Here is a 24,253-nt window from a genome sequence, read left to right on the forward strand (position 1 = left end):
CACGGATCAAAGCCATGTACAGACTGAGTATTTTGTAGACACTCCTTTATGTTCTTCAACCCATGCAAAGAAAGGTGCAGCAGCATTAGAAAAATAAAGAAAAGGCCAAACTTTTGACTGAAATTCTGCAAAAAAATTGCGTTCAGCACAAAGTGCAAAGTGAGTAAAACAAGATATAATGTCAAGCAGTAAAAAAAATCTACTTTATATTGTGAATATGTTGGCCAACTCAAATGTCTAGCTAACTTTGAATTATGATATTGATTGTATTTAATGACATGCAACAGTTTTTATGATAAAATAATTAACATCACAATAAACACAATAGAAAAAAACTGAATAACATCTAATATATCAGGTAACTTTCCATATAGAGCAGTTCCAACACGTTATGCTGCTCCCCCACTAAAGAAAGAACCCAACTACATCTATAAATTATTCTTACGATGCCATATTGAATCTCACTTGACAGCAATGCACACCGTAGATTTTGCTCTTTCATCATTTTTTTTAATTATGTCATGCTCATTTCTTCCCAAGGCTGAGTAAAATACTGAATAGAGTAAAATATATTGATATATGCCGAAGATTTTGTAGCCTCATAAAATACAAGCTGTGGAGGCACACTCGGCAGCATTACAGAACACTCTTGTACGTCAATGTCTGCTAAGGATCAATGCAGCTTTTCCTCTTCAATAAATGACCAAATCTGCTTTGGTTGATGAAAAGATATGAGCTCCCATTTTAAGGTATTCTGATTGGCTCGGATGCACCATCACTGAGATGCATGTATGAATGAGATGCAGGGGCGAAAATTGCCCTACATGGATTTTAGCTCATGAATGCATAAACACACATACATGCATAAATAAGAATGCATTTATTCTTTAGGAGCTCTTGAATGAGGCCGAAGAGGCGCATAGCGAAGGATGCAATTAAGGAGGCAAGTTTGTCTATAGAGAGATGTATACGGGGAAAAAAGTAGGGGACATTTGAGAGGAATATTTTGCTCAATCGCCCCCCCTCCAATCCCTGTGTTCTTATATAAGAGACCAATCCTGTGGGATTGCCAAGATGGCTGTGAAAGTCTTTGAAGGCCATCATCGAGCAGCGCAAAGGCAGCAAGGAGGCAAGCTTTGATACTCCTATCCCTTCTTTGAGCTCCTAGTCTTCATAATCCAGCCACTAGCACGCCGCCTGCTTCCTCCGGCAACATAGACTTACTCTCCGGTGCAGACGTATCATCCACAGGGAGGAATTCACTTTGTGTACAGTACACAGTCACAAAAGCCCACAGCCAGGAAGTGTGTGTAAAATGTAAAGGCTATGGTTTCAAATAGAATTCTACCTTGCTCTTGTTCTACGTGGATTTGAACCTCATGTGATTCAGTGGTAGACTTCAAGTGAGTTGAGTGTACTTAACACATGCTTGTAAACTTATAGTCAAATTCAACTTTCTTTCTACCTTTTTTCCATTCTTCATTCATAAGTTTCAGAAAAATACTTTATCAGTTCACAACACAAATAAGGGAAAAACAGCTCTGTGTGAAAAGCTGACACAAATTTAGCCATATATATTTAGCACGGTGGACGAGTGGTTAGCGCTTAGGCAGTTTGCATGTTTTCCCCGTGCATGCTTGGGTTTTCTCCGGGTACTCCGGTTTCCTCCCACATTCCAAAAACATGCTAGGTTAATTGGCGACTCCAAATTGTCCATAGGTATGAATGTGAGTGTGAATGCTTGTTTGTCTATATGTGCCCTGTGATTGGCTGGCGACAGGTCCAGGGTGTACCCCGCCTCTTGCCTGGAGACAGCTGGGATAGGCTCCAGCATGGCCGCGGCCCTCGTGAGGCTAAGCAGTATAAAAAATGAATGAATGAATGAATATTTAGCCAAAATATCTCAACAACAACACAAACAATGGTTGTTGTACATTTATATTTACAATTATCACATTTGGAACTGCTGTGATTGGCTGCCAACCAGTCCAGGGTGTACCCCGCCTCTCACCCAAAGACAGCTGGGATAGGCTCCAGCAACCCCCACGATCCTTGTGAGGATAAGCGGTAGAAAATGAATGAATGAATGAACATTTGGAACTGAACTGTGTGTGTGCGCGCATTTCATACAATACAAATGTGCTTCTTATACGGTAAATATACCACATGACAGAATACAAAGTAAACAAAAAATGCTAGTTCATGAAAGCTACGCCATCATAGTGGTAAACCAAGGTGGGAATGAAGACAACATTCATGGTTACATTCCAGTGACACTTCCAAAGCTTCCCTCGCACACGCCACCGTAAATTTCACGCTATTGTCGAGCGTGTTGCTGCAATAAACTGCTGCCACTCATTGTAGTCGTGGGCCAAATGTGAGGCTCTCCGTGCTTAATAGAATTCCTAATCTGCACAATGATGATACGGAAGCCATTATTATGAGTTATCCATGGTTTGTTTCACCATAATCAGTTAGGCCTGAAGGAAAGTAAGCAGACATCTTCATCAAATTGGGCCAGTCCAGATATTCCACCATAGAAGGGGGGGAAAATAGGCATACTCTGATTGGCCCGCAGGGATTGTACTGCCTTTTTATACTCAGTGATATTTATAGCAATTTGTGATTCCACTTATCTCTCAGATGCATCAGGAGGGAGGTTATTTTTGGTCAAATGTTTGGATCTTGAGGTTTAACCCTTTACACAGCACAGAACGGCTACAATGATGCTACTTATTAAGTGAAATACCAATATTGTTTGTGACAATACAGTAGTTGACACTTAAATAAGTTGAGATAAATAAGATGAAACTATACGATACACGGGATTGGGTCAACAAGAACGAGACCTGACAAGATTTTACATTACTTGATGATAAACATGATTAAAAATACATAACGATTCGCTAAAAGTGAACAAATAATTTTTTAGTTAGTTTAACCGTAATCTAAGTAATTAAGATTATCCATGTTTAGCTCTGTTCACCGCTTCATCTTAGCCACGGGGGAGCAACAGCGAATCAGACGGGGAGCTTAATGTCAGCTGACTGGTGTCATATGATATCTACAAAGTGACATTTATGCAGTCGACCCAAACTGCTTTCATGATTGAGCGGTAGCTCACAATCTCCATAATGGGCACCCTTGTTCTACACTCATTAATATGCTTTTCCACATTTACTCAATACATTTAAATTCCATTTTTATACATTAATAAACCACTACAGGAATATGTATACAACAAAATGTGCAGTTACACAGCAAATTTAATAATTTACTATAATCATCATTTATCTTTTTTTCTTTATCCATTTTTTCATTATTATTCTTTTGTTTTTCTAAATGATAAGTTTCTATTACCTCATAGTGAGCGTCTATTTATAATTGCCATTTTATGTAGGTTACCATTTATGGTTACTGACAAAGAGTTGGGACAAGTGGGGGCAAGACATGTGGGAAGTAGAGCAAAATGGAGGAATTATGCAGTACGAATATACGATCGAAGGGATATAGGAGGAGAGGAGGTTAGACCGTGCTTGTGTGACAAGTGTCCTCATCGTGGACTGAGCGCCTTCATGCCCTCCAGCACACCTCCAGGCTCCAGCCCAGTTGGCTGCTACAGCTCATGTGGAGTGCTAGCGTCTCATCCATAAGAGGGGACGCTGGAGAAAAAAAGGGGGCGGAGCACTTATTGAGGAGAAACTGATAGCATGGTGGAGAAGAAGGTCATTGAAGAGGATTGGGAATACGGAAAGATAAATACAAAAGAGTGGGGAGGGACACAGAGGACCGGGAAGAAAAAATAGAAGGAACAGGAGGTGTGGATTAAGGAGAGCCCCAGGTAGAATAGGAAGCGAGGATGCCAGCTCTCCCTCTGGCATATGTCCTTGCCCGCGGGGACACCCAAAGACCAGGGAGAGGGCAGCTGGTCCTCGGCCCGACTGAGCTCAAAAACATGGCAACGCTTAGCTAAGCCATGCCATTGTAGGAATCTCTGCGCCCCGACGAAGGAAGTAAACCTCAGCGTGTTTCACACCGGAAAAGCCATTTCCTGCCTGTTGTGTTGAAAGCAATTGTTGTTGCTAGACGTCACAGAACAAAGTTGTCTGACTTCGGGATTCCTTGTTGCTGCATGAAAGCGCACCGGTTCCTTGACTGGGTTCTATAGAATGTGGAATTCAAAGGTGGGTTTTTGCAGCAATTTTGTGGGATTTCCGCTTAGGGAATAAAAAGAAAACGTTAAAAAAAATCCTTGACTGGAAAAAAATATTTAATGGAATCTCTACTTTTTCACAAATTATTGAGTTTTTGTGTAGTTCTTTATATAATATAAAAAATATACAAACATCTTCACATTTACATCCAATCCATTTTCTACACGATTCGCCGCAGTAAGACAGTGTGTGAATGAAAGGGACCCAAGTGGAAGAGTGAGGTTACAGGGAGAAGAGATACAGAAGGTGGAGAATTTTTAAGTACTTGGGGTCAACAGATTGTGAAAAGGAGGTGAAGAAGCGTGTGCAGGCAGGATGGAACGGGTGGAGATAAGTATCAGGCGTGATGTGTGATAGAAGAGTTTCAGCTAAAATGAAAGGAAAGGTATACAAAACTGTGGTGAGACCAGCCATGTTGTTTGGTCTAGAGACAGTGCCACTAAGGAAAAGTACAGAAGCAGAACTGGAGGTAGCAGAAATGAGGATGCTGAGGTTCTCATTGGGAGTGACCAGGATGGATAGGATCAGGAAGGAGTACATCAGAGGGACATTACATGTTAGAGGCCTTGGAGATTAAGTCAGAGAGGCCAGACTGAGATGTTTGGGACATGTCCAGAGGAGAGATAGTGAATATATGTATTGGTAGAAGGATGTTGCCAGGTAGGAGGCGTAGAGGAAGACCAAAGAGGAGGTTTATGGATGTAGTGAAGGAGGACATGAGGGTAGTTGGTGTGAGAGAAGACAGATGCAGAAGAGTTGGATGGAGGAGATTGATTTGCTGTTGCGACCCCTGAAGGGAAAAGCCCAAAGAGAAAGAAGAAGCTTGTGTTCACAATTGATGTCAAACGGATGGGGGGTAGGATTAAATAAGCTTTGCTTCTTCCTGCTCCTTTTGGACATGTGGAATTGCAAATTGTATTTAGTGATGTATTCCAATGTAACTTGAATGCATGTTCAAATAAATGAAACCATTACCATTACCGTTGGATGACTATTATCTTCACATGTATATATTATGGAAAACCGGGGTATACCAGTGAATAATAGGTGTGGATCACATTAAAATTAATTAATTTCCCAGAAATTAAAACATGGGTTAGAAATGGTGGCTATATCCTCAATTTTGATGAACTCATTACATTCTAAAACAATCATAGTGACCCTGTTGTAACTTGATTGGTAACACAGTATCATAATGAAAATGGCCATGAAAATGCATGGCCATTTAAAACCATGCATTTCTAATTTAACGTTTAGAAAGACCCAAGTAGTCCACAGCTAACTGATTTAAAGCAGACAGCACGGATGAGGACATTTGCTCCATCCGTTCATTAGCCAAAGACAGACAGCGTCTCACTGATGTAATTACAGGTCATTAGCAGAGAGCCTTCATTTGTTTTCTTGTTGTCTAGTTTTTCTTTAACTTTACACTGCCGACACACAGCTAAACATGAAGCAGTCCAATTACTACTAGGTGAACATAGGCCAGCGCTGATTGGGTTTTAATAATTGATGACATTTTATTCCCCATTTTCCTCTCCAGCAGCTGGAACTCATCTCGCGGCAGCGGCAGCGGGCCATGTAAATAAATCCCTGCACCAAAAATGAATCAACATTCATCTCTATTCCTCCCCAAAGTCCAAATATTGAGTTGCTCTTTGTGGAGGCGGATTGCTCACTTCTGTTCCAAAATTCAAATGATGAGAGTCATCCACTTATTTCAATTGGAAGCCAGTCACAAGGTTTTAGACATGAATGTGCTACCGGGAATGGTTAGCTTTTATGTACTAGTACTGTTTTTTTTTTTTACCAGTGCCGACGTTTTTGCTGCAATCACGATTCAGCTTTAAACATGTATGATTATTTATATCACACACATATCACATTTACAGTCCTGTGGAAAAGTCTTTCAGATCATCAAAGTAATTTAAATATTAGTCAATGACGACACATTTAAACAATGCAGTTTTTATATTAATCTTTTTTTAAGGGGAGTTCTGCAGCTGGACAATGATCCAAAACACACCAGCAAGTCCACCTCTGAATAGCTGAAGAAAAACCAAATGAAGACTTTGGAGTGTCCTAGTCAAAGTCCTGACCTGAATCTTACTGAGATGCTGTAGCATGACCTTAAAAGGACGCTTCATGCTCGAAAACTCTCCAATGTGGCGGAATTACAACAATTCTGCAAAGATGAGTGGACCAAAATTCCTCCACAGCGCTGAAAGAAACTAATTCCAAGTTATCGCGAATGCTTGATTGCAGTTGTTGCTACTGAGGCGGGCCCAAGGCCCCTACAGTATTAGGTTTAGGTGGGCACCGTGGTTTCATTTTAAATTGCATTGAAAAATATTGCACAAAAATAAGAAACCAGGAAGGGGGCAAAAAAAATTAGTTAGTAGTTAGCAGTAAGCTATTGATATGTCTTTATTACTGCCTGTAGCCTTTGCTATTTAAGCTGCTGTCTGCATGAGACGAGCAGATGTGTGGGAAAAGCTTGCTTGCTTGTGTGTGATATTGACGTTAATGAGACTTGTACGTGGGCACCAGCTGAAATGGAACATATATATTTTTAAAAAGACAGTCTTTGTTCCTTCTTTTCTGCGAGTGGGACAGCTAAATGTTGGACCAACGTGACACTAGTGTGATAACACAAATCTTTAATTTGGTCACCATGCGCTGAGAAATAATGAACTATTCATCTTAATTTTAGTATTTTGGTTATTGCATAGTTGCTGTATTCTGGCTAAAAATACTCCATTAAATCATTCTCTTCTGTGTCTCCCCAGCCGCCAGATAAGGAATGCGGTCTGCCAAAACAGGTCGGCAACAAGACGGAGTGCGGCCTGCTGGGATTGGTGTTGGACCTGAAGCGAGATTATCAGCCAATAAGGAACCAGATCCCGGAGGAGAAGCTCTACAAAGTGTACACTTTCAACTCCGTCAGGAAATCCATGAGCACCGTCGTCAAACTACCCGACGGGAGCTTCCGCATGTACAGCAAGGGAGCGTCAGAGATTGTTCTCAAAAAGTACGTAAAATAGTACAAGTTATTTTACGGTGGCAGAACCATACAACACGTTGGTACAACACTGCTTTGGCATGATGCTTAGTTCAAAGCTAAAAAAAATAGTCCAAACAATGTCTTTCTTACCAACTGGACACCATCTAGGATTTCCAATAGTATAATATTTATTTAAAGAAGCATTGTTACAACAAATATATATTCTACCAAACAAACACATTTCTTCTACCGTACTGTAAATGCACCATTTAACACCTCTGTTCAATTAACCATCAAGTTACACGATAGGTGCAGAATGTATAGTCCTAAGCAAATAACTTAAGCCCTTAATTTTAACTTAAAAAATATATTTTTATTAACTCCACAAGATGGTGGGAAGAGTATCTGATGTAGGATATGAGAAACTGACTCAAGTTATTATGAGTTACTCACTGAAGTGATTTGGTTACTTGATTCACTCGAGTCACTTGTCACAAAGTGACACGAGCAGAGACAATGGAGTCTTCATCAAGCACCCGTGAGTCAGTGAACCTTGCAGGCTGAGCAAGTGAATTGTTTGTTTTATTGAGTCTATGATGTAGCGCCCATGCTTTTTTCATTGGGTTAATACATTTATACAAATACAGTTCATGTTGCCAGGCTGCTTTTTAATTTAGCTTGTCGAAGCTGCGGTGAGTACATGAATGGAGACGAATGCCTGTAGTCCTGATACTGTAAAAATATAGTAATAGTTGTAAAATGTTGTTATTCAGCTGTTTGTGTGAACCTTGTTAATGACACGTGTTGTACTGTTGCTCATCAGTGGAGTTAAAGCTGACTCAACAGTGTGCTTCTTTACAACATTGGTTCTATTGCTGCTGTGTTGTAAGTTAATAAAACAAGGGTTACATTTTCCTTTACATTTTTCCCCCTCCAGATGATTGTTAAAGTAAAAAAAAAGTTTTCACATTTTGGAAACACTCCAGATAACACTGTCTTTGTGCTTTAGATGAATACAGACAGATATAATGGTAATGGTAATGGTTTTATTTCATTTGAAGATGCATCAGATTACAATTGAATGCATCACATAATCAGTTCACAGTTCCACATGTCCAAAGGAGTAGGAAGAAGCAAAGCTTATTAAATCCTACCCCTCCATCTGGTACTTTTACAATCAGTAACTGTTACATTTGTTCACTTCCTGCTTTCCATAATACAGTGTAAGGTTTTTGTTTGTTTGTTTGTTTTTTTAAATAAAAGAAGTACAAGGTGATATGACCATCCAATGACATAATGTGTACCATAGTAAGTGTCAATATAGTGATATATGTATACGTATAGCACATCATGACTGGTTCAAGACTCTTCATCCTTCATCCAGCAAACATCAACTGCTTGTATTGTTTCTTGAATTGGCTCATCGTTGTGCATTGTTTGAGGTCCTTACTCAATCCATTCCATAGTTTGATTCCACATACTGAAATGCTATGGCTTTTTAACGTAGTCCTAGCATATAAGTGTTTCACATGTAGTTCTTCCCTGAGATCATATTTCTCCTCTCTTGTAGAAAAGTATTGGATGACATTTTTAGGCCATTTTTATGCATTATTTTAGCTGTTTGAAGATGAACTATATCAGCAAGTTTAAGTATTTGTGATTTTAGAAATCACCATAATCATCATAATGAGAGCATTGATGGTATGTTCATCCACCTCTGACAGATGCAACCACATCCTGAACGAGGTGGGTGAGCCCAGGCTTTTCCGTCCCCGGGACAAGGATGAGATGGTGAAGAAGGTGATCGAACCCATGGCCTGCGACGGTTTGAGGACCATCTGTGTGGCATACCGCGACTTCCCCAGCGACCCCGAGCCAATCTGGGATGACGAAAACAACATCCTCAGCGACCTCACTGCCATTTCCATCGTCGGGATTGAAGACCCTGTCCGGCCCGAGGTAGGACAGTAATGTGGCTTGTTTTGGGGTTCAAAAAGTCGTGTGTGGTTTCACACTTTAGATACTTTGACAAAAAAAGTGAAGTAAACTTGAACAGACAGAAAATGGCTTTGCTTTGTACTTGTACTTACACCAGGAACCACATTTGATGACTTCAGTTGTATCCCCCCCGCTTTAAAGTACTTAGTTAGCGCATGACTCTATTGATTAGCAGGTACTATTTCTAGTACATGGTCCACCGGGGTTCCGTAACACTGTAGCATTTCAGTATACAGTACATTTCTACAAATGACAAACAAACATGCTAAAGTTAGCTTATCTTACACACTCCTTTATTATACGCCACGGTCTATACTTTACTGCAACGCTCCATTTTTTGCCCACACAATCTCCTCCATTGTTGTAGTTTCTTTATGTGACTGATACAAGCATTTTTTACCCTGTACCGAGACGACTTTCCTTGTTGTAGAAAACATTGCATAAAACCTTTCAGGTATCTTCTTCTTTCATGCTTATAGTAACTACACACAATGCTAGCACGGTTACCATGGTTACACTTCATCTTCTTTTGACAGCGTGTTGGTTTGTGTCTTGAAATTGTACAACAAAAGCAAGGTGCTAGACATAAGATGTACCGTAAAACGGGGTTATAAGGGACAATTTTCGGGGAAAAAAGGGACAATTTTTGGGAATATTTTTAAAATGTAATTCTGCCTTTTCATGTTAAACAGGAAGCTGCATTGTGTTGTTGCATATATTCTTGAACAAATTGTTCAAAAAACATTTTCCCGAAAACAGTATGATGTCGTTTCTACTTGTTGCAGAAAGTCACCCTTCCAAAGCGTTCTTTGGTGAAATTTCAGTCAGTGGTCTTAAAAACGCGGTCGTAAATCCTATCCAGGGTCAATTCTACTTACAGAGGAACTCCTAAAGAATGAAACCATGGTTGTGTTTTAATCATATTGCATGTGTATTACAATTAACAGAAAGGTTCGCTACCATTACTAGCATCTGGTACTATTTTAATGATATTATTGAATCTATGCGTCTGTGACATACTATATTTAGAACATATTTAATGGTCTACGCCTTAGGTTCCCAAAGTGGGGGGTCGGCAATCTTTTCTAGGAAAAAGCCATTTTACCCATTTTAGCCATTTTAAGCTGTTTTCCAAATCCACTTTCATAAATAGAATCATCCAATCTCTCCTATGAGCATCTGTAGTCGTGCTATGAACAGCTGTTGGGCTGTTGACAAACTGTCAAAGAGTCCAGTGTTTTATTTACACTCCTTTTCTCTACCTCAGCCTTTCTTTGTAATGTAGGTTGACTATCACCTCTAGCTTTTGGTTCTTTTCAGTAAATTTGTTTTGGGAGTTTTTTTTTTTTTTAAGGATGCACAACTTTTTACTGCCCTGTAGGGCTGCCCTAGAAGAACACAATAAATTAAAAAAGGAAGGAAATAATAATAATATGAAAGAAGAGTAGCTTAGACAGGAGAGGTTTGTTATGTGCCACCATACCTTCTTTTGTCTCCTCTGGCAGAGCATGTTGTGCTTTTAATAAACGTCTTGGTTACTTTTTCGAGGCGGGGGCTAGAAAGAAGTCAAGTAGGAATTGGAAGCCTGATATCTTGGTAACAGGATGAAATTTTGCTTTGTTCAGCAAATGATTTGAATTCCTTCACTGATGGTTCACACTTGTGGTTTGGGGTTAGGGTTAAAGTTTAGAAAAGATACTTGGTGTACACTTAGTCTATTTTTGTTATAGAACCGTAGGCTGCACATTTAAGAACATACATAAAGTAAAGAACATATACATAAAGATTGATTGGCCATCTTTTGTAGCATGCACTCAACAAAATAACACATTTGTGTTGGAGCCCATTTTTCACGAGCTGAAATGAAGACCTAAAAACTTTATTGATGTACACAAAACGCCTACTTCTCTCAAATATTGTAAACAGAGCCGTCTAAATCTGGAGTGAGCGTACTGTTGTGGAGGTAATCCATCCACTTTATATGTTTGGGGATATCAGTATACTGATTAGAAAGCGGCTGCACGGTGAACAAGTGGTTAGCGCCCAGGTTCGATTCCCCCCTTGGGTATCTCTGTGTGGAGTTTGCATGTTCTCCCTGTGCATGGGTTTTTTCCGGGTACTCCGGTTCCCTCCCACATTCCAAAAACATGCTAGGTTAATTGGCGACTCCAAATTGTCCATAGGTATGAATGTGAGTGTGAATGGTTGTTTGTCTATATGTGCCCTGTGATTGGCTGGCGGCCAGTCCAGGGGTGTACCCCGCCTCTCCCTGGAAGAGAGCTGGGAGAGGTTCCAGCACGCCAGCGATAAGCTGTATAGAAAATTGATGGATGGATGATTAGACAGCATGATTATTGCACAGGTGTGCCTTTGGCTCCAACCCATTTTCTCTTTCAGATTTCATTTCTGATTGCTGTTTGCTGTCATTTTAACACTGCTCTGTGTCTTTGGCCAGTGCAGTGCAGGGGTGTCCAAACTTTTTCCACAGAAGGACAATGAAAGGAAGCAAGGGCCACTGTAATATTTTGTAAATGACACATGTAGATATGCTAGTTATACATATTTCAAGAAATAATTGTATCTCAGCTTTGTGATATACTTGAAAAAGCAGACTGAACATGAGCCTTTGCTTTTTTCCCCTATTGTTGCTGGGCTTTCTTTTCAAATATTGAAAATGCTACTAAAATGACATTATTCTTATAATATTCCAAGTTCAGTCTCAGATATATTTTTTCCTTCTCTTCATTATATTATGACTTTAGTTGCATAAAATTTTGACGTTATTCTCACATTTTTATAACTTTCCTCCAACCTATAAACCCTCAAAATTACAACTTTATTTTGTCTTTCTTTGGGGTTTATCACAATATTCCAACTTTAAAAAAACTTCCTTTTTTAAAAATGTAAAAATCATGTCATTCTCGTCATTGCAACTTGTTCTCACAAGAGTACAACATTCAATTATTTTCTATACCGCTTATCCTCACGAGGGTCGCAGGCATGCTGGAGCCTATCCGAGCTGTGTTCGGGCGAGAGGCAAGGTACACCCAGGACTATAGGCTAGATTACAACTTTTTTCTCTTAATATTTTTATTTTATTCTTAAAATGACTGCTGTTTTTTTGTTAAATGTTATTTTTAGAATGTGGCACGTGCCAAAAAAAGGGCCTGGCCGCAATTTGGACACCCATAACATTTCAGCTCAATTCAACATGACTACACTTCAAACTGACTGAAACCCATCTCTAAAGCTTTCTCGGTCCGTTTGTCGGAATGATGCCCTTCACATTTGACCAAATGAACCGTACTAGCAAAACAAACACACCAGAATTCTTCTTCCATAAATACGAGTGCGAACGTACCCTAAATGTCATCCCTTTTATCGACTCCAATCCTTCATGTTTACATGTTGCCGATATTTCATTTGGCATATTGCGCTGGTTGACTCCTCTGATGAAAGCAAACAGTGTATGTGGAACATGCCCAAGTGACTCTGGAGTCAAACGTACTGTATATGCATATTCTACACTGCCTCTGTGGAGAATAAATGCACCGGCACACGTTTGTTTATGTGTGGGTTTGGAAAGCGCTTGCTCGCCCACATTGACCTTTGCCAAAGAAGAGGACATGCTGGCTTCTAGCATACGTACATCCATCTCCATACCTAATATCACTCCGTTGCTGTTCTACATCTCGTTATCACACAGCAGAGAGCTTTGTGTACACTGCATGCTGGATGCTGGGTTCTGTGGGACCTTCAAGTCTGTGACAAAATGTGTCAAAAATCCACCGAGCAAGATGAAATGCAGGATAGCTGCTGTTGTACATTTAATTATGTGCTATACGGACTAGCTTAGCCACTAATACAATGCTGTGCTTTAATGCCTTCCTAAAAAAATGCGAACAACTCAACCAGTTTTAGGTACGTCCATGACGGAATGCTTACCAGAATGGTAAGTTTAGCCAAAAACTTACCACTTCCACACGGATAGGGAGGATAACTATTAACAGTTATTTAACCTTTAACATGAACATTAATCAAACGCAATAATTTTTTCTGGGTACATGATACCATACAGCATCCATATCAAACTTGCGCGGGTGGCACTAACATTAAACTTTCATATCAAGGCGGGGGCCTCAAACTAGTGTCCTGCGGGCCACATTTGGCCCACGGGCTGCGTGTTTGAGACCCCTGGTCTAGAAGGACAAATAAGAAATGTGAAATTAAATCTGTGTAACAGGACTTGATAATGACGACTGACAGCATAATTCACAATATTCTTCTCTGTAGTTTCCCAAGTAATATCGCAAGGCAGCCATGGTGCATCATGGGAGTTACTGCACAATGCTTGTCTTGTTGTTATTGTGCTGTATCATTGCAGTAAAACTCCCATTTGATATCACAAGGAGACTGAGACATGTGTTGACAGGAGTGAAGGGATGCTCCGGCTGCCGATTGTTCGACCTCTAATCGATATTGGCCGATTTCTGCAAAAAATACATCGTTGGGATTTGTTGATAAATGACTTTCAAAACTGATCACCATGTGGAGGCAAATCCTACATGTCTGCTTTGTCACATAGGGTTGCTAACAAAATGCCGCATCTTTAATCACTCCCCTCCAAAACCTATTACCTTGCATCTTTGTTTACATTTTTGTCACATTTCCTATTCCAGATTATGACATAGTGTCTCTAATGTATGCTAATGAGGAAGAGGTTTAGTTTATTTGGCTTATGACTCAATTTGAAGTAATGTTTTAAATACATGTGATGTTCTGTAGACAAAAGTATCTGTTGTGTTTTTATGCAGGTGCCAGACGCCATTATGAAGTGCCAGCGTGCGGGCATCACCGTGCGAATGGTGACCGGGGACAACATAAACACGGCGAGGGCCATTGCCATCAAATGTGGCATCATCCATCCCGGGGAGGACTTCCTGTGCATCGACGGGAAAGAATTCAACAGGAGGATCCGCAATGAGAAAGGAGAGGTGCTGTAGACGCTGCCACATAAGAATAGGAGACAAGATATTGTTTGTAGATTATAACCACTTCTTGTGTTCATCTTTTCCTGTGTTTCCAGGTGGAACAGGAACGTATTGATAAAGTTTGGCCAAAACTTCGCGTCTTAGCCAGATCGTCCCCAACAGACAAACATACACTGGTCAAAGGTGAGTTTACTAACAAATATACAAACCAATTTTACAGTACTGCATAGTATTGACTCAAATCTAATGCTTTTTTAAGCCCTGTTTTTAGAGATAATATTTAATTCTTTCATTTCCTACCGCTTTTCCTTACGAGGGTTGCGGGGGTGCTGTAGCCTATCCCAGCTCTCTTCAGATGAGAGGCAGGGTACACCCTGGACTGGTCGCCAGCCAATCACAGGGCACATATAGACAAACAACCATTCACACTCACATTCATACCTATGGACAATTTGGAGTCGCCAATTAACCTAGCATGTTTTTGGAATGTGGGAGGAAACCCGGAGAAAACCCACGCATGCACAGGGAGAACATGCAAACTCCACACAGAGACGGCCGAGGGTGGAATTGAACCCTGGTCTCCTAGCTGTGAGGTCTGCACGCTAACCACTAGTCCGCCGTGCAGCCCAGAGATAATATTTTTCAGACAAAATAAAAAACGTTGTTTGGCACCACATGTTGCTTTACATGTACATATACATCTCTAGACCCCAAATATAAGACGGCCCATCCTTTTGCAGACTTTTTTGTCAGGAAAAATAATCATATATTCAGGTGAATATGGTAAATCTGACATATATAAAATACAGGTGCTCAAAACTTCCCAAATCTCACTAAATCCATGACCCCTGTATTCATTAACATTCAATCTTTATCCATAAATGGTCGCAAGAGAAGGTTTGTGTCCTCTCTCATAGCTTTTTATGATGTTCATTTTCACTTCCATGGTGATGGCTTTCCTTTTCTTTTGTGCACTGCCACTTGGGATACATAATCAAGTGCAAAAAGTGAACTTATAAGCAATGTTAGCTATCCCCAGTGTTGCTACAGAGACATTCTTGCCATGCACAGGAGAATAATACGTCCCATGCTGTGACTAGCTCTTGAGTCTAATGTATATGAAGCATAATTACATTTTTCATTAATTTATGGGAAGCGGTTTGTAACACAGAACGTTGGAAACTTGCATTTTGTAATTGATTATTCCATTTCTACACTTATTACACCGCAAACCAAAGATCAATAGAAATGGTGGCATCTAAATGACTTGTTACTAGGTAGAACTCGTTGGACACAATCCCATTCAAAAACCCTAATAAGAAAATGTAACACACTTGAAAAAACAGCACTCTACATTAATTATGTACTGCATAATATCCAAATATGTCTGCATATTCACATACATATTGGATGTTATGTATTTGTATTTTATATGTATTATACATTTTGATGTTATGTATTTATATGTGTGTTACAGGCATTATTGACAGCACGATGGTAGAGCAGAGACAAGTGGTTGCTGTGACAGGCGATGGCACCAATGATGGGCCGGCCCTGAAGAAAGCTGATGTGGGCTTTGCCATGGTAACCAACAGTTTTTTTTCTTACAAAGTATTCCTTTCTCCTTCATAGGAGATGGATGTCACTCCACATCTGCAGATACAGTATATATACTTCACCTTTGCAGTATACGGGGGTGGCATCAGTGTAGATGAGGAGCTCCTCCTAGTGGAAGATAGGACACATGCCATCACTGCAGTGGATTACTCATACTACAAACAATGATTGTCTCTGTAATCCATCTTGTTATATTGACAATATGCTGATGAGTAGCCATTGTCCTGAAATGAGCTCATCCACAGCATTATGGACGATAAAGCCAACAACAATTGTCCGATGACAAACCAAGCAGTATCAGGAAAGATGACCCAGTTTTCACTAGGTTGTTTCTCTCCAGGGTATCGCAGGTACTGATGTGGCCAAGGAGGCTTCGGACATCATCCTTACTGATGACAACTTCAGCAGCATCGTCAAAGCGGTGATGTGGGGCCGCAACGTCTACGATAGCATATCCAAGTTCCTTCAGTTCCAGCTCACCGTCAACGTCGTTGCCGTCATTGTGGCATTCACCGGCGCGTGTGTCACACAGGTTAGTGGGAGCACCTGAGATCTCACCGGAGCCATAATAGTTATTACATTTGCAAAATGGAATATGTTTGCTTTCAGGATTCCCCGCTGAAGGCGGTGCAGATGTTATGGGTCAACCTGATCATGGACACGTTCGCCTCCCTGGCTCTGGCCACTGAGCCTCCGACAGAGGCTTTGCTCAAGAGGAGGCCTTACGGACGCAACAAGCCTCTCATCTCCAGCACCATGACCAAGAACATTCTGGGTCATGCAGTCTATCAGCTCATCATCATCTTCATTCTTCTCTTCATCGGTACATACTCTACTTTTATATATGTTTTTATATCACTTCAGGCTTTGAACTTTTTAAATGTTCTCCTAAACAGGTGAGAAGATCTTTGATATTGATAGCGGCCGCAATGCGCCACTCCACGCACCTCCATCGGAGCACTACACCGTCATCTTCAACGCCTTTGTCATGATGCAGCTCTTTAATGAGATCAATGCCCGTAAGATACACGGAGAGCGAAACGTCTTTGAGGGCATCTTTAAGAACCCCATCTTCTGCACCATTGTTTTGGGAACTTTCGGCGTACAGGTACGCTGCTAATAATAATTTTTCGGGCAGTAGATGTCATCGTGTAGACTCACAACCATTCACACTCACATTCATACCTATGGACAATTTGGAGTCACCAATTAACCTAGCATGTTTTTGGAATGTGGGAGGAAACCGGAGTACCCGGAGAAAACCCACACATGCACGGGGAGAACATGCAAACTCCACACAGAGATGGCCGAGGGTGGAATTGAACCCTGGTCTCCTAGCTGTGAGGTCTGCGCGCTAACCACTAGACCGCCATGCCACCCTTAATCCATAGAGTTGTACAATAAAAATAAACAGAATGACTCCAAATAAGCCAAAAGGTCAGCCACAAATTATCACTTGTCCTTTTCTTGTTGTTTAGATAATCATTGTTCAGTTTGGAGGGAAACCATTCAGTTGCCAACCTCTGGATATAGAGAAGTGGATGTGGTGTGTTTTTCTTGGCATGGGGGAGCTCCTCTGGGGGCAGGTAACACATAAAAACACGAACACTCGCTTTGCATATTCAATTTGCATGGACTGGACATAACACCTTCTCCTGTTAGGTGATGGCGACAATACCCAACAGCAAGCTGCGCTTCCTGCGGAGGGCGGGCCAGCTCAGCCAAAAAGATGAGTTACCTGAGGAGGACCTCAATGAAGAAAACGAGGAGATCGATCACGCTGAAAGGGAGCTCAGGAGAGGGCAGATTCTCTGGTTCCGGGGACTCAATCGCATTCAGACTCAGGTGGGACTCTATGTTTTTATTTGCATGCAGCAAAAGTAGGATTCACCTAAGAAGCGAAATGATGCTGGATCCTGATTTGATGAATCAAGATGAATTAAGTCCACAGACAGGCGCTCGCTGGTTCTGAGGACCGATACGATCAGCCGGGTGAAGTCCGGGAAGATCATCTTTGGACTCTGAGCTCTGCAGACCGTTATCACTGTGATATACTCGAGACAATTTGACTGTTGAAGTGTATTCTATGCTTTCATCTCACCATGTGTGTCGCTGACGGTTCAGGGTGAGGCGTCACATCACGATGGTCATGTCCCACATGTAAAATTACTATATAAATACATCTATGAAATAAAATACATTAATTAGTTTTTGCAAAGTGCCGATATGAAGAAATACTAGTTGATTATTATTGTAGAAACACATCCAAGTATAATTTGTATGGAATTTAGTTGTTGAGGCTGCACGGCAGTCTAGTGGTTAGCGTGCAGGGCTCACAGCTAGGACACCCGAGTTCAATTCCACACTCGACCATCTCTATGTGAAGTTTGCATGTTCTCCCTGTGCATGCATGGGTTTTCTCCGGTTACTCCAGTTTTCCTCCCACATTCCAAAAACATGCTAGGTTAATTAGCGAATCCAAATTGTTCATAGGTATGAATGTGAGTGTGAATGGTTGTTTGTCTATATGTGCCCTGTGATTGGCTGGCGACCAGTCCAGGGTGTACCCTGCCTCTCTCGCCCGAAGACAGCTGGGATAGGCTCCAGCACCCCCTGTGACCCTCGTGAGGATAAGCGGTAGGAAATGAATGAATGAATTTAGTTGTTTCTTAAATCGGAAATATACAGTATAATAATACTATCCATCCATCCATTTTCCGTACCGATTATCCTCACGAGAGCATGCTGGAGCCTATCCCAGCTGTCTTCGGCCAAGAGTACAAGGGTACACCCTGGACTGGTCGCCAGCCAATTACAGGGCACATATAGACAAACAACCATTCACACTCACATTCATACCTATGGACAATTTGGAGTCACCAATTAACCTAGCATGTTTTTGGAATGTGGGAGGAAACCGGATGTACTTGACTTCTACTTTAATTTGATACCCGACCCACTTCTCTACCCCAAGTATTAAAGAATTTAAAGCAAATTCCATACTGGGGAATATTTTTGTGCCTTTGCTTCCCATTGCTTTAACATTGAGTGAAGCCAGAAGCTGTGATTGACCCACAGACCTTGGCAAGGACAACTGTACTGCAAACTATATAATAACTTAGGCTGTGACATTTGTTTGAAAAGATAATCAAATAGTCATTTACATTTTTCTTGATGATCAAAAAGTCAAGTGTCATTTCATGTAGGCCTCACTACACACGGCACACTGCAAATTGTAGATCCGGGGCAAAGTTAACATATTTCACACCATCACGTTTTAGTGATATTAAAGTGAATTCATATCCTACATACGTAGCTTTTATCTTGTCCTCAAGCTCCCATCCAAGAGTTTGAAGGACTTGAAGTTGAACTCAACCATCAATGTGACTTGATGAGATCTAACACTATCCAACCTATGGAAGGATAAATCCAGTATAAAAGGTGGTGATGACATCATAGGCAGACTGAATCCAGTGCAGCATCCAAAGTGCAGGGTGTCTAGAATCACTCTTTACAGGACAAAGACTCACAAACTTTGAGAACGTGTCGGCTCCAGTCAACCAAATCACATTTTTAACACATTGTTTACAGTTATGGAATCATAACTGGACTATTGTGATGGTTCCTGGTTCCTAAACGGAAATAAAAGCCACAACAAAGCGAAGCATACATGACAACAGATGATTTTTTTTAAATAAAAGCAGTAAAGTGGATGGAATCTTGCTAAAAGGACATTTTAAGACATTTGACTTTTATTGTATTAGTGACGCTCTATTGCTGCCTTACAAAACAGAAAAAAATGTAAGTGGGATTTATTTGGATCTATTTCATGTCTGACATGGATTCTTTTGATTTTAACCTTCCTGTAAATGTCAAATATGCTATTAGTTGTTGTCACTGGACCAATAATGGAGAATTTGACTCAGTATTTGCATTAAATGAGCGTCAGAGACTGTCTTATTCAGATTAGATTCAATGACAGTAATTATAAAAACCATCTTGATGAGACGATGCTACACCCTGACCTTCAGCCATGACACCATGGGAACATTGTTGCCCCCCCCGCCCCCCCCGGATTGCTGCCATCATTGCAGTGTGTCACTCTGAGCCGCCATTTGTCCTCTCTCCTGTCTCGCTGTCCCTCCTTTCCCGCAGATCGAAGTAGTGAACACCTTCAAGAGTGGCACCTCCTTTCAGGGGGCAGGAGCTCTGAGACGCCAGTCGTCCACCACCAGCCAGAACCAGGATGTAACCAATGTTTCTAGTCCTAGTCACGTGTCCTTGTCCAATGCCCTTTCCTCTCCTACAAGCGCTGCTGCTGCTGCTGCTGCTGCTGCTCCCTCTACTGGCCGTGAGTCAGAACTCTGTCTGTCTGTCTGCTTCTCTGCTGCTGTCACTCAGGGATGCTAGCCCCCCCACATCCAAAAAAATCACATACTGTATTTACATTTTAAAACATCACTTTGGGAGGTTGGTGTCCCTGAATCTGTTATCTATTTTAATTTCCTGCTTTTTGTTTTTATGTTTTCTATGTTTTCTTTTCAAATCTCCTCCCATATTCGGGTGTACTGTCCTCTCATTGGTCCATGTGTTGTTTGTTTCCTCAGAGTGCTAGGACAGCGGGACTAAGGGTGATACCCACGGCGTGACATTTCAGGTTGTGAGTTTGTCTCCCTCTGCTCACCCCCCCCCCCCCCCCCCCCCTTAAGAAACTCGCCCACAAAGCCCACTCATGCCCCCTCTCTTGAGTCCCAACACTCAACCCTGACACCAGCATCCCATCCCTCCGTGTTTGTGTCTCTACGGACGATAACTCAAACTCACTGCAGTCGACTCACAGAGGGTAAACATTCAAGTATAAGTTGCAGTGCTTAGCTTCTATCATGGCACAATGGCGTTACATTATGTTTACGTAATTGACTTAACACTAGCACAAATATATGAGCTTTCAATGCTAACCTCAAATGAACAAAACTGTGAGGTATTTTTCTTGTTTTAAATCAAGATGAACATGTTGACTTTTACAATGTAAATAATACATTTGTAAAGGGTTTTATTATACTACAATATACTATATTATACTATATGACACATAATATAATATAATACACAAATATACTCCTTTTATTAGTACAATGTAGTGTATGTATATACAATGTATTAGTAAGAAATAGAAATATTTTTAAAATAGTTTTAATCTATTTTTAAATTCTATTTATTAGTATTATTTTATCAGTGACATTTTTAAAAGACCCCAAAATATATAATTTGTTAAATGAAACATACAAAAAATAAAAATAAATTTAGACGCTGGTATTTCCCTACCAAAAATGTTTTGAAAAATAAATGCATTTAAGAAATAACATTTATTGCTATCATAATTTACTACTTTAAAATTATTTTTATTTCAAAATATAATATATAATAAATATAATATAATATATATATATATATATATATATATATTTATATATATATATATATATATATATATATAGTATATATATATATATATTACATTTTATTACTTTAAACATATGTACACGTAATAAAACATAGAAAGATTAAAGAGTGTCTATTTTTTGTCCATATAATGCATTTTTAAACTGCAAAATATGACTGTTGCAGATAAAGGGATAATTTAGTTCATAATTGACTTCAGTAAATCAGTATAGAGTTGTCCCTCATTTGTCACTCATTGCATTGGTTCCAGCCTCGACCGCGATAGATGAATTTTCGCCAACTCGGGTTCAATATTAATGAATGGAATTGTTTCATAGTTAGAGCATAGAAATGCTGTTTATTTATATGCTGTTTTTATTTTTAGAGCCCTGTAACTTGAAGTAACACCCCATAGTCACATTAAAAAAATTTATAAAAAAAAATATATATATATGATAAACAATCAGACTAATAATAACACAAATAATAACACAAAGGTTTTGTGTTGTGAACATACGGTAATGCAAAAAAAGGTCATTCATCCTCACTATGACGTTTGTCACTTCATTGATGTACAGGACAGCCAGTCTAACATTAATCTGCTATACATAGACATAGACACTCCGACAATACTGCTAGCTTTATTGACACCACATTGTGTGCGCAGGTTACAAGGTCTCTGAAATGACACAAGACTTTAACAATAGTAATTTACCAGCTACATAGATAGTGTCCAACTTATTCATTCTAAATTGAAGAATAGGTTTGAAACTGAGTGGGGAAGAATGACAAAGCAAGAAGACAAAAATGTACCACTTCCACACAGAGTGGGAGCAGAACTTTATTTTCATTTTTTTTTTCCAATATTTTTGACCAATAATAGACCATAGTCAACTGTGAAACAGCAATCATTTATTTTTGAAAAACTACAATAGGGTCAACTGTACTGTAATACATTAAGTATATGTAACTGTTTTTGTTTGTATATGTAACTGAATTTTTCAAAAGTAGAAACGTATAATTGCCATATATTATAAATTGCTGTAATGATTCTAAATAGATTTAACAAACTGAAAGCCGAGTACTCGTTTTGTGCTTGTACTTGAGTGTTTACTTGCCCATGCATGGAGTTAAGGCCGTCAGACGAGACAAAACTGTAACACTCCGGTCATTATTCACCTCCATGTGTTTTGTGTCAATGTTCTTGTCGCCTTGTTGCATGTAGGTTGTGTTGTCGTCATCCAGTAATAGACAATCCCGTGTTTGCTCATTGTCTCACAATGTTGTTTTTTGTTCTGTTGTGAGTTCTACTCTCCACTGCCTGCTTTGCCCCCCCACCCAACCCTTCCCATCGCCCTGTTTGGGACCACCCTGTGCTCCGTGTGTGCGTCCCATCCAGAGTCTGTGTGGATACTGACCCAGAGTCTGCTCTGGTACCTTTTTCAAGTGTTTTTAGAGCGCCTGATTGGATGGCTCAGATCTAACCTCCTTCCTCCTTACTGACCTTGTCCACCAGATTTCCTCCAACTTGCATGTGATATTCTCCTTATTATTATTCTTTTGTTTTTGCTGTGAGCGTTATTAACGTGGCTTGTTTCTAGGTATACGGCACATTGGACTAAAGCGTATACTTACAACGAGCATTTGTGTTGCTTTTCTTTTTTTACGTTTCATGATTGTGTTCCTCACAGTTTTCCTTGCACGCTCCCAACTTGACTCAGCTGTAGTCACGTTGTAAAAGAACACTTGCTGTGGTCTCCTCTAATGCTGATCCCCAATACAAGCCTCTTTTACACATGCTTGTTCATACAGAACATCCACCCGGATCATTAATACATAGGATGTGTAAAAATGGGCTGCAGAAGATCTTGCTACATGGCCGTATAAGCAAGATTTGACAGGATTTACTACCTCAAAAGTTGGAAAACTGCCGTGCCGTTTATACAGAATAGCACACAAATTCCAGCTTTTGCATGGATTCGTAAAGCGGTTCACCGAATGAATTAAAGCCATAACAGAGCCTGCGCCTTTTACACAGAACTCAGAGACACCCACAAAAGAAAACAGTTATTGCTAGAACTGTGCGCTTTCACACAGCGATACAGCATCTCACAATCAGACCATTTAATAGTAGTACTTGCAAAGGTGTACAATTGCCTGGTTGGCAGGGTCCCCTCAGTCCACATTGGTGCGGTTTACAGAACAGCGACACAGAAAAAAGGCGAAATACCAAGTTGTGCACTTTCACACAGTGACATAGTATCCCTAAATCAGATAATTGCGGAATTCTCTTACGCAGACGCATCCTGCCTCTGCCGGGTTGACTTTGCCCCTTCCATGCGATGCCGATGCCTTTCATACAGAACAGTGCGATAGAGCCAGCATATATTTGTTGCTGTTTTGTGCACAGAATCCAGCGAAACGAGATGTTGCTTCATCTGAGTGCACTTTCACACAGTGTATTTACATACAGTATATTTGTACATGCAAGGCTTTTATACAGCAGAGTCGCATCTTGAGTCCCGTCATTGCGTCCTGCATCTGGTCTGATATTACCTGAAAATCTCAATCAGATAATAATTGTATTGAGTTGTGGACTCCTATAGAGCAGCTACACATAATAACCCACACAGAAAGCTTTCGAGATCTTCCAGATTCTGTACCTATTCCAGTTGTGTCTGTTTTAATTTATTCCACCCACGGCCCGTCTCCAGGCACGGCCACTCTGGTGTGATTGGTCACACTTCTAAACGTTCCCGAGGACTTCTAGACAGCTGCCGAACATTTGTAATTTTGTTGGTATAGGAGTTGATAATAAATGAATAAACTTTTTGGACAGCTACTCACAAAGATACCCGGCATCTGTCAACCAGATAATGATTGCGGAATTATTTTCCTGATACAACCTCCAGTCGTGGAATATTGCTGGGTCGACTTCATTCCCTTCATTCTGTGTCGGCGCCGTTTATACGGGACAGCAACACAGA

General features: G+C 40.4%; 1 protein-coding gene across 7 annotated transcripts in view; it reads left to right on the top strand.

Moving 5' to 3' along the window:
* Positions 1-24,253, top strand: part of atp2b2 (ATPase plasma membrane Ca2+ transporting 2) — a 99,308-nt gene that overhangs the window by 67,691 nt on the left and 7,364 nt on the right. For 5 of the 7 annotated variants that reach the window (XM_058054534.1, XM_058054533.1, XM_058054535.1 and 2 more), the window contains 10 exons: positions 7,004-7,245; positions 8,943-9,177; positions 14,031-14,210; positions 14,303-14,390; positions 15,685-15,791; positions 16,165-16,356; positions 16,434-16,647; positions 16,721-16,932; positions 17,303-17,410; positions 17,487-17,669. In XM_058054534.1, the coding sequence (XP_057910517.1) occupies positions 7,004-7,245; positions 8,943-9,177; positions 14,031-14,210; positions 14,303-14,390; positions 15,685-15,791; positions 16,165-16,356; positions 16,434-16,647; positions 16,721-16,932; positions 17,303-17,410; positions 17,487-17,669 (1,761 nt within the window). Of the gene's footprint in view, positions 1-7,003; positions 7,246-8,942; positions 9,178-14,030; positions 14,211-14,302; positions 14,391-15,684; positions 15,792-16,164; positions 16,357-16,433; positions 16,648-16,720; positions 16,933-17,302; positions 17,411-17,486; positions 17,670-19,979; positions 20,176-20,431; positions 20,482-24,253 lie in introns of all 7 variants that reach the window. The other 2 variants (XM_058054537.1, XM_058054539.1) reach the window with 2 other exon arrangements.

This window comes from Doryrhamphus excisus, chromosome 18 (assembly GCF_030265055.1).
Source record: "Doryrhamphus excisus isolate RoL2022-K1 chromosome 18, RoL_Dexc_1.0, whole genome shotgun sequence".
In the NCBI taxonomy this organism is placed as follows: domain Eukaryota; kingdom Metazoa; phylum Chordata; class Actinopteri; order Syngnathiformes; family Syngnathidae; genus Doryrhamphus; species Doryrhamphus excisus.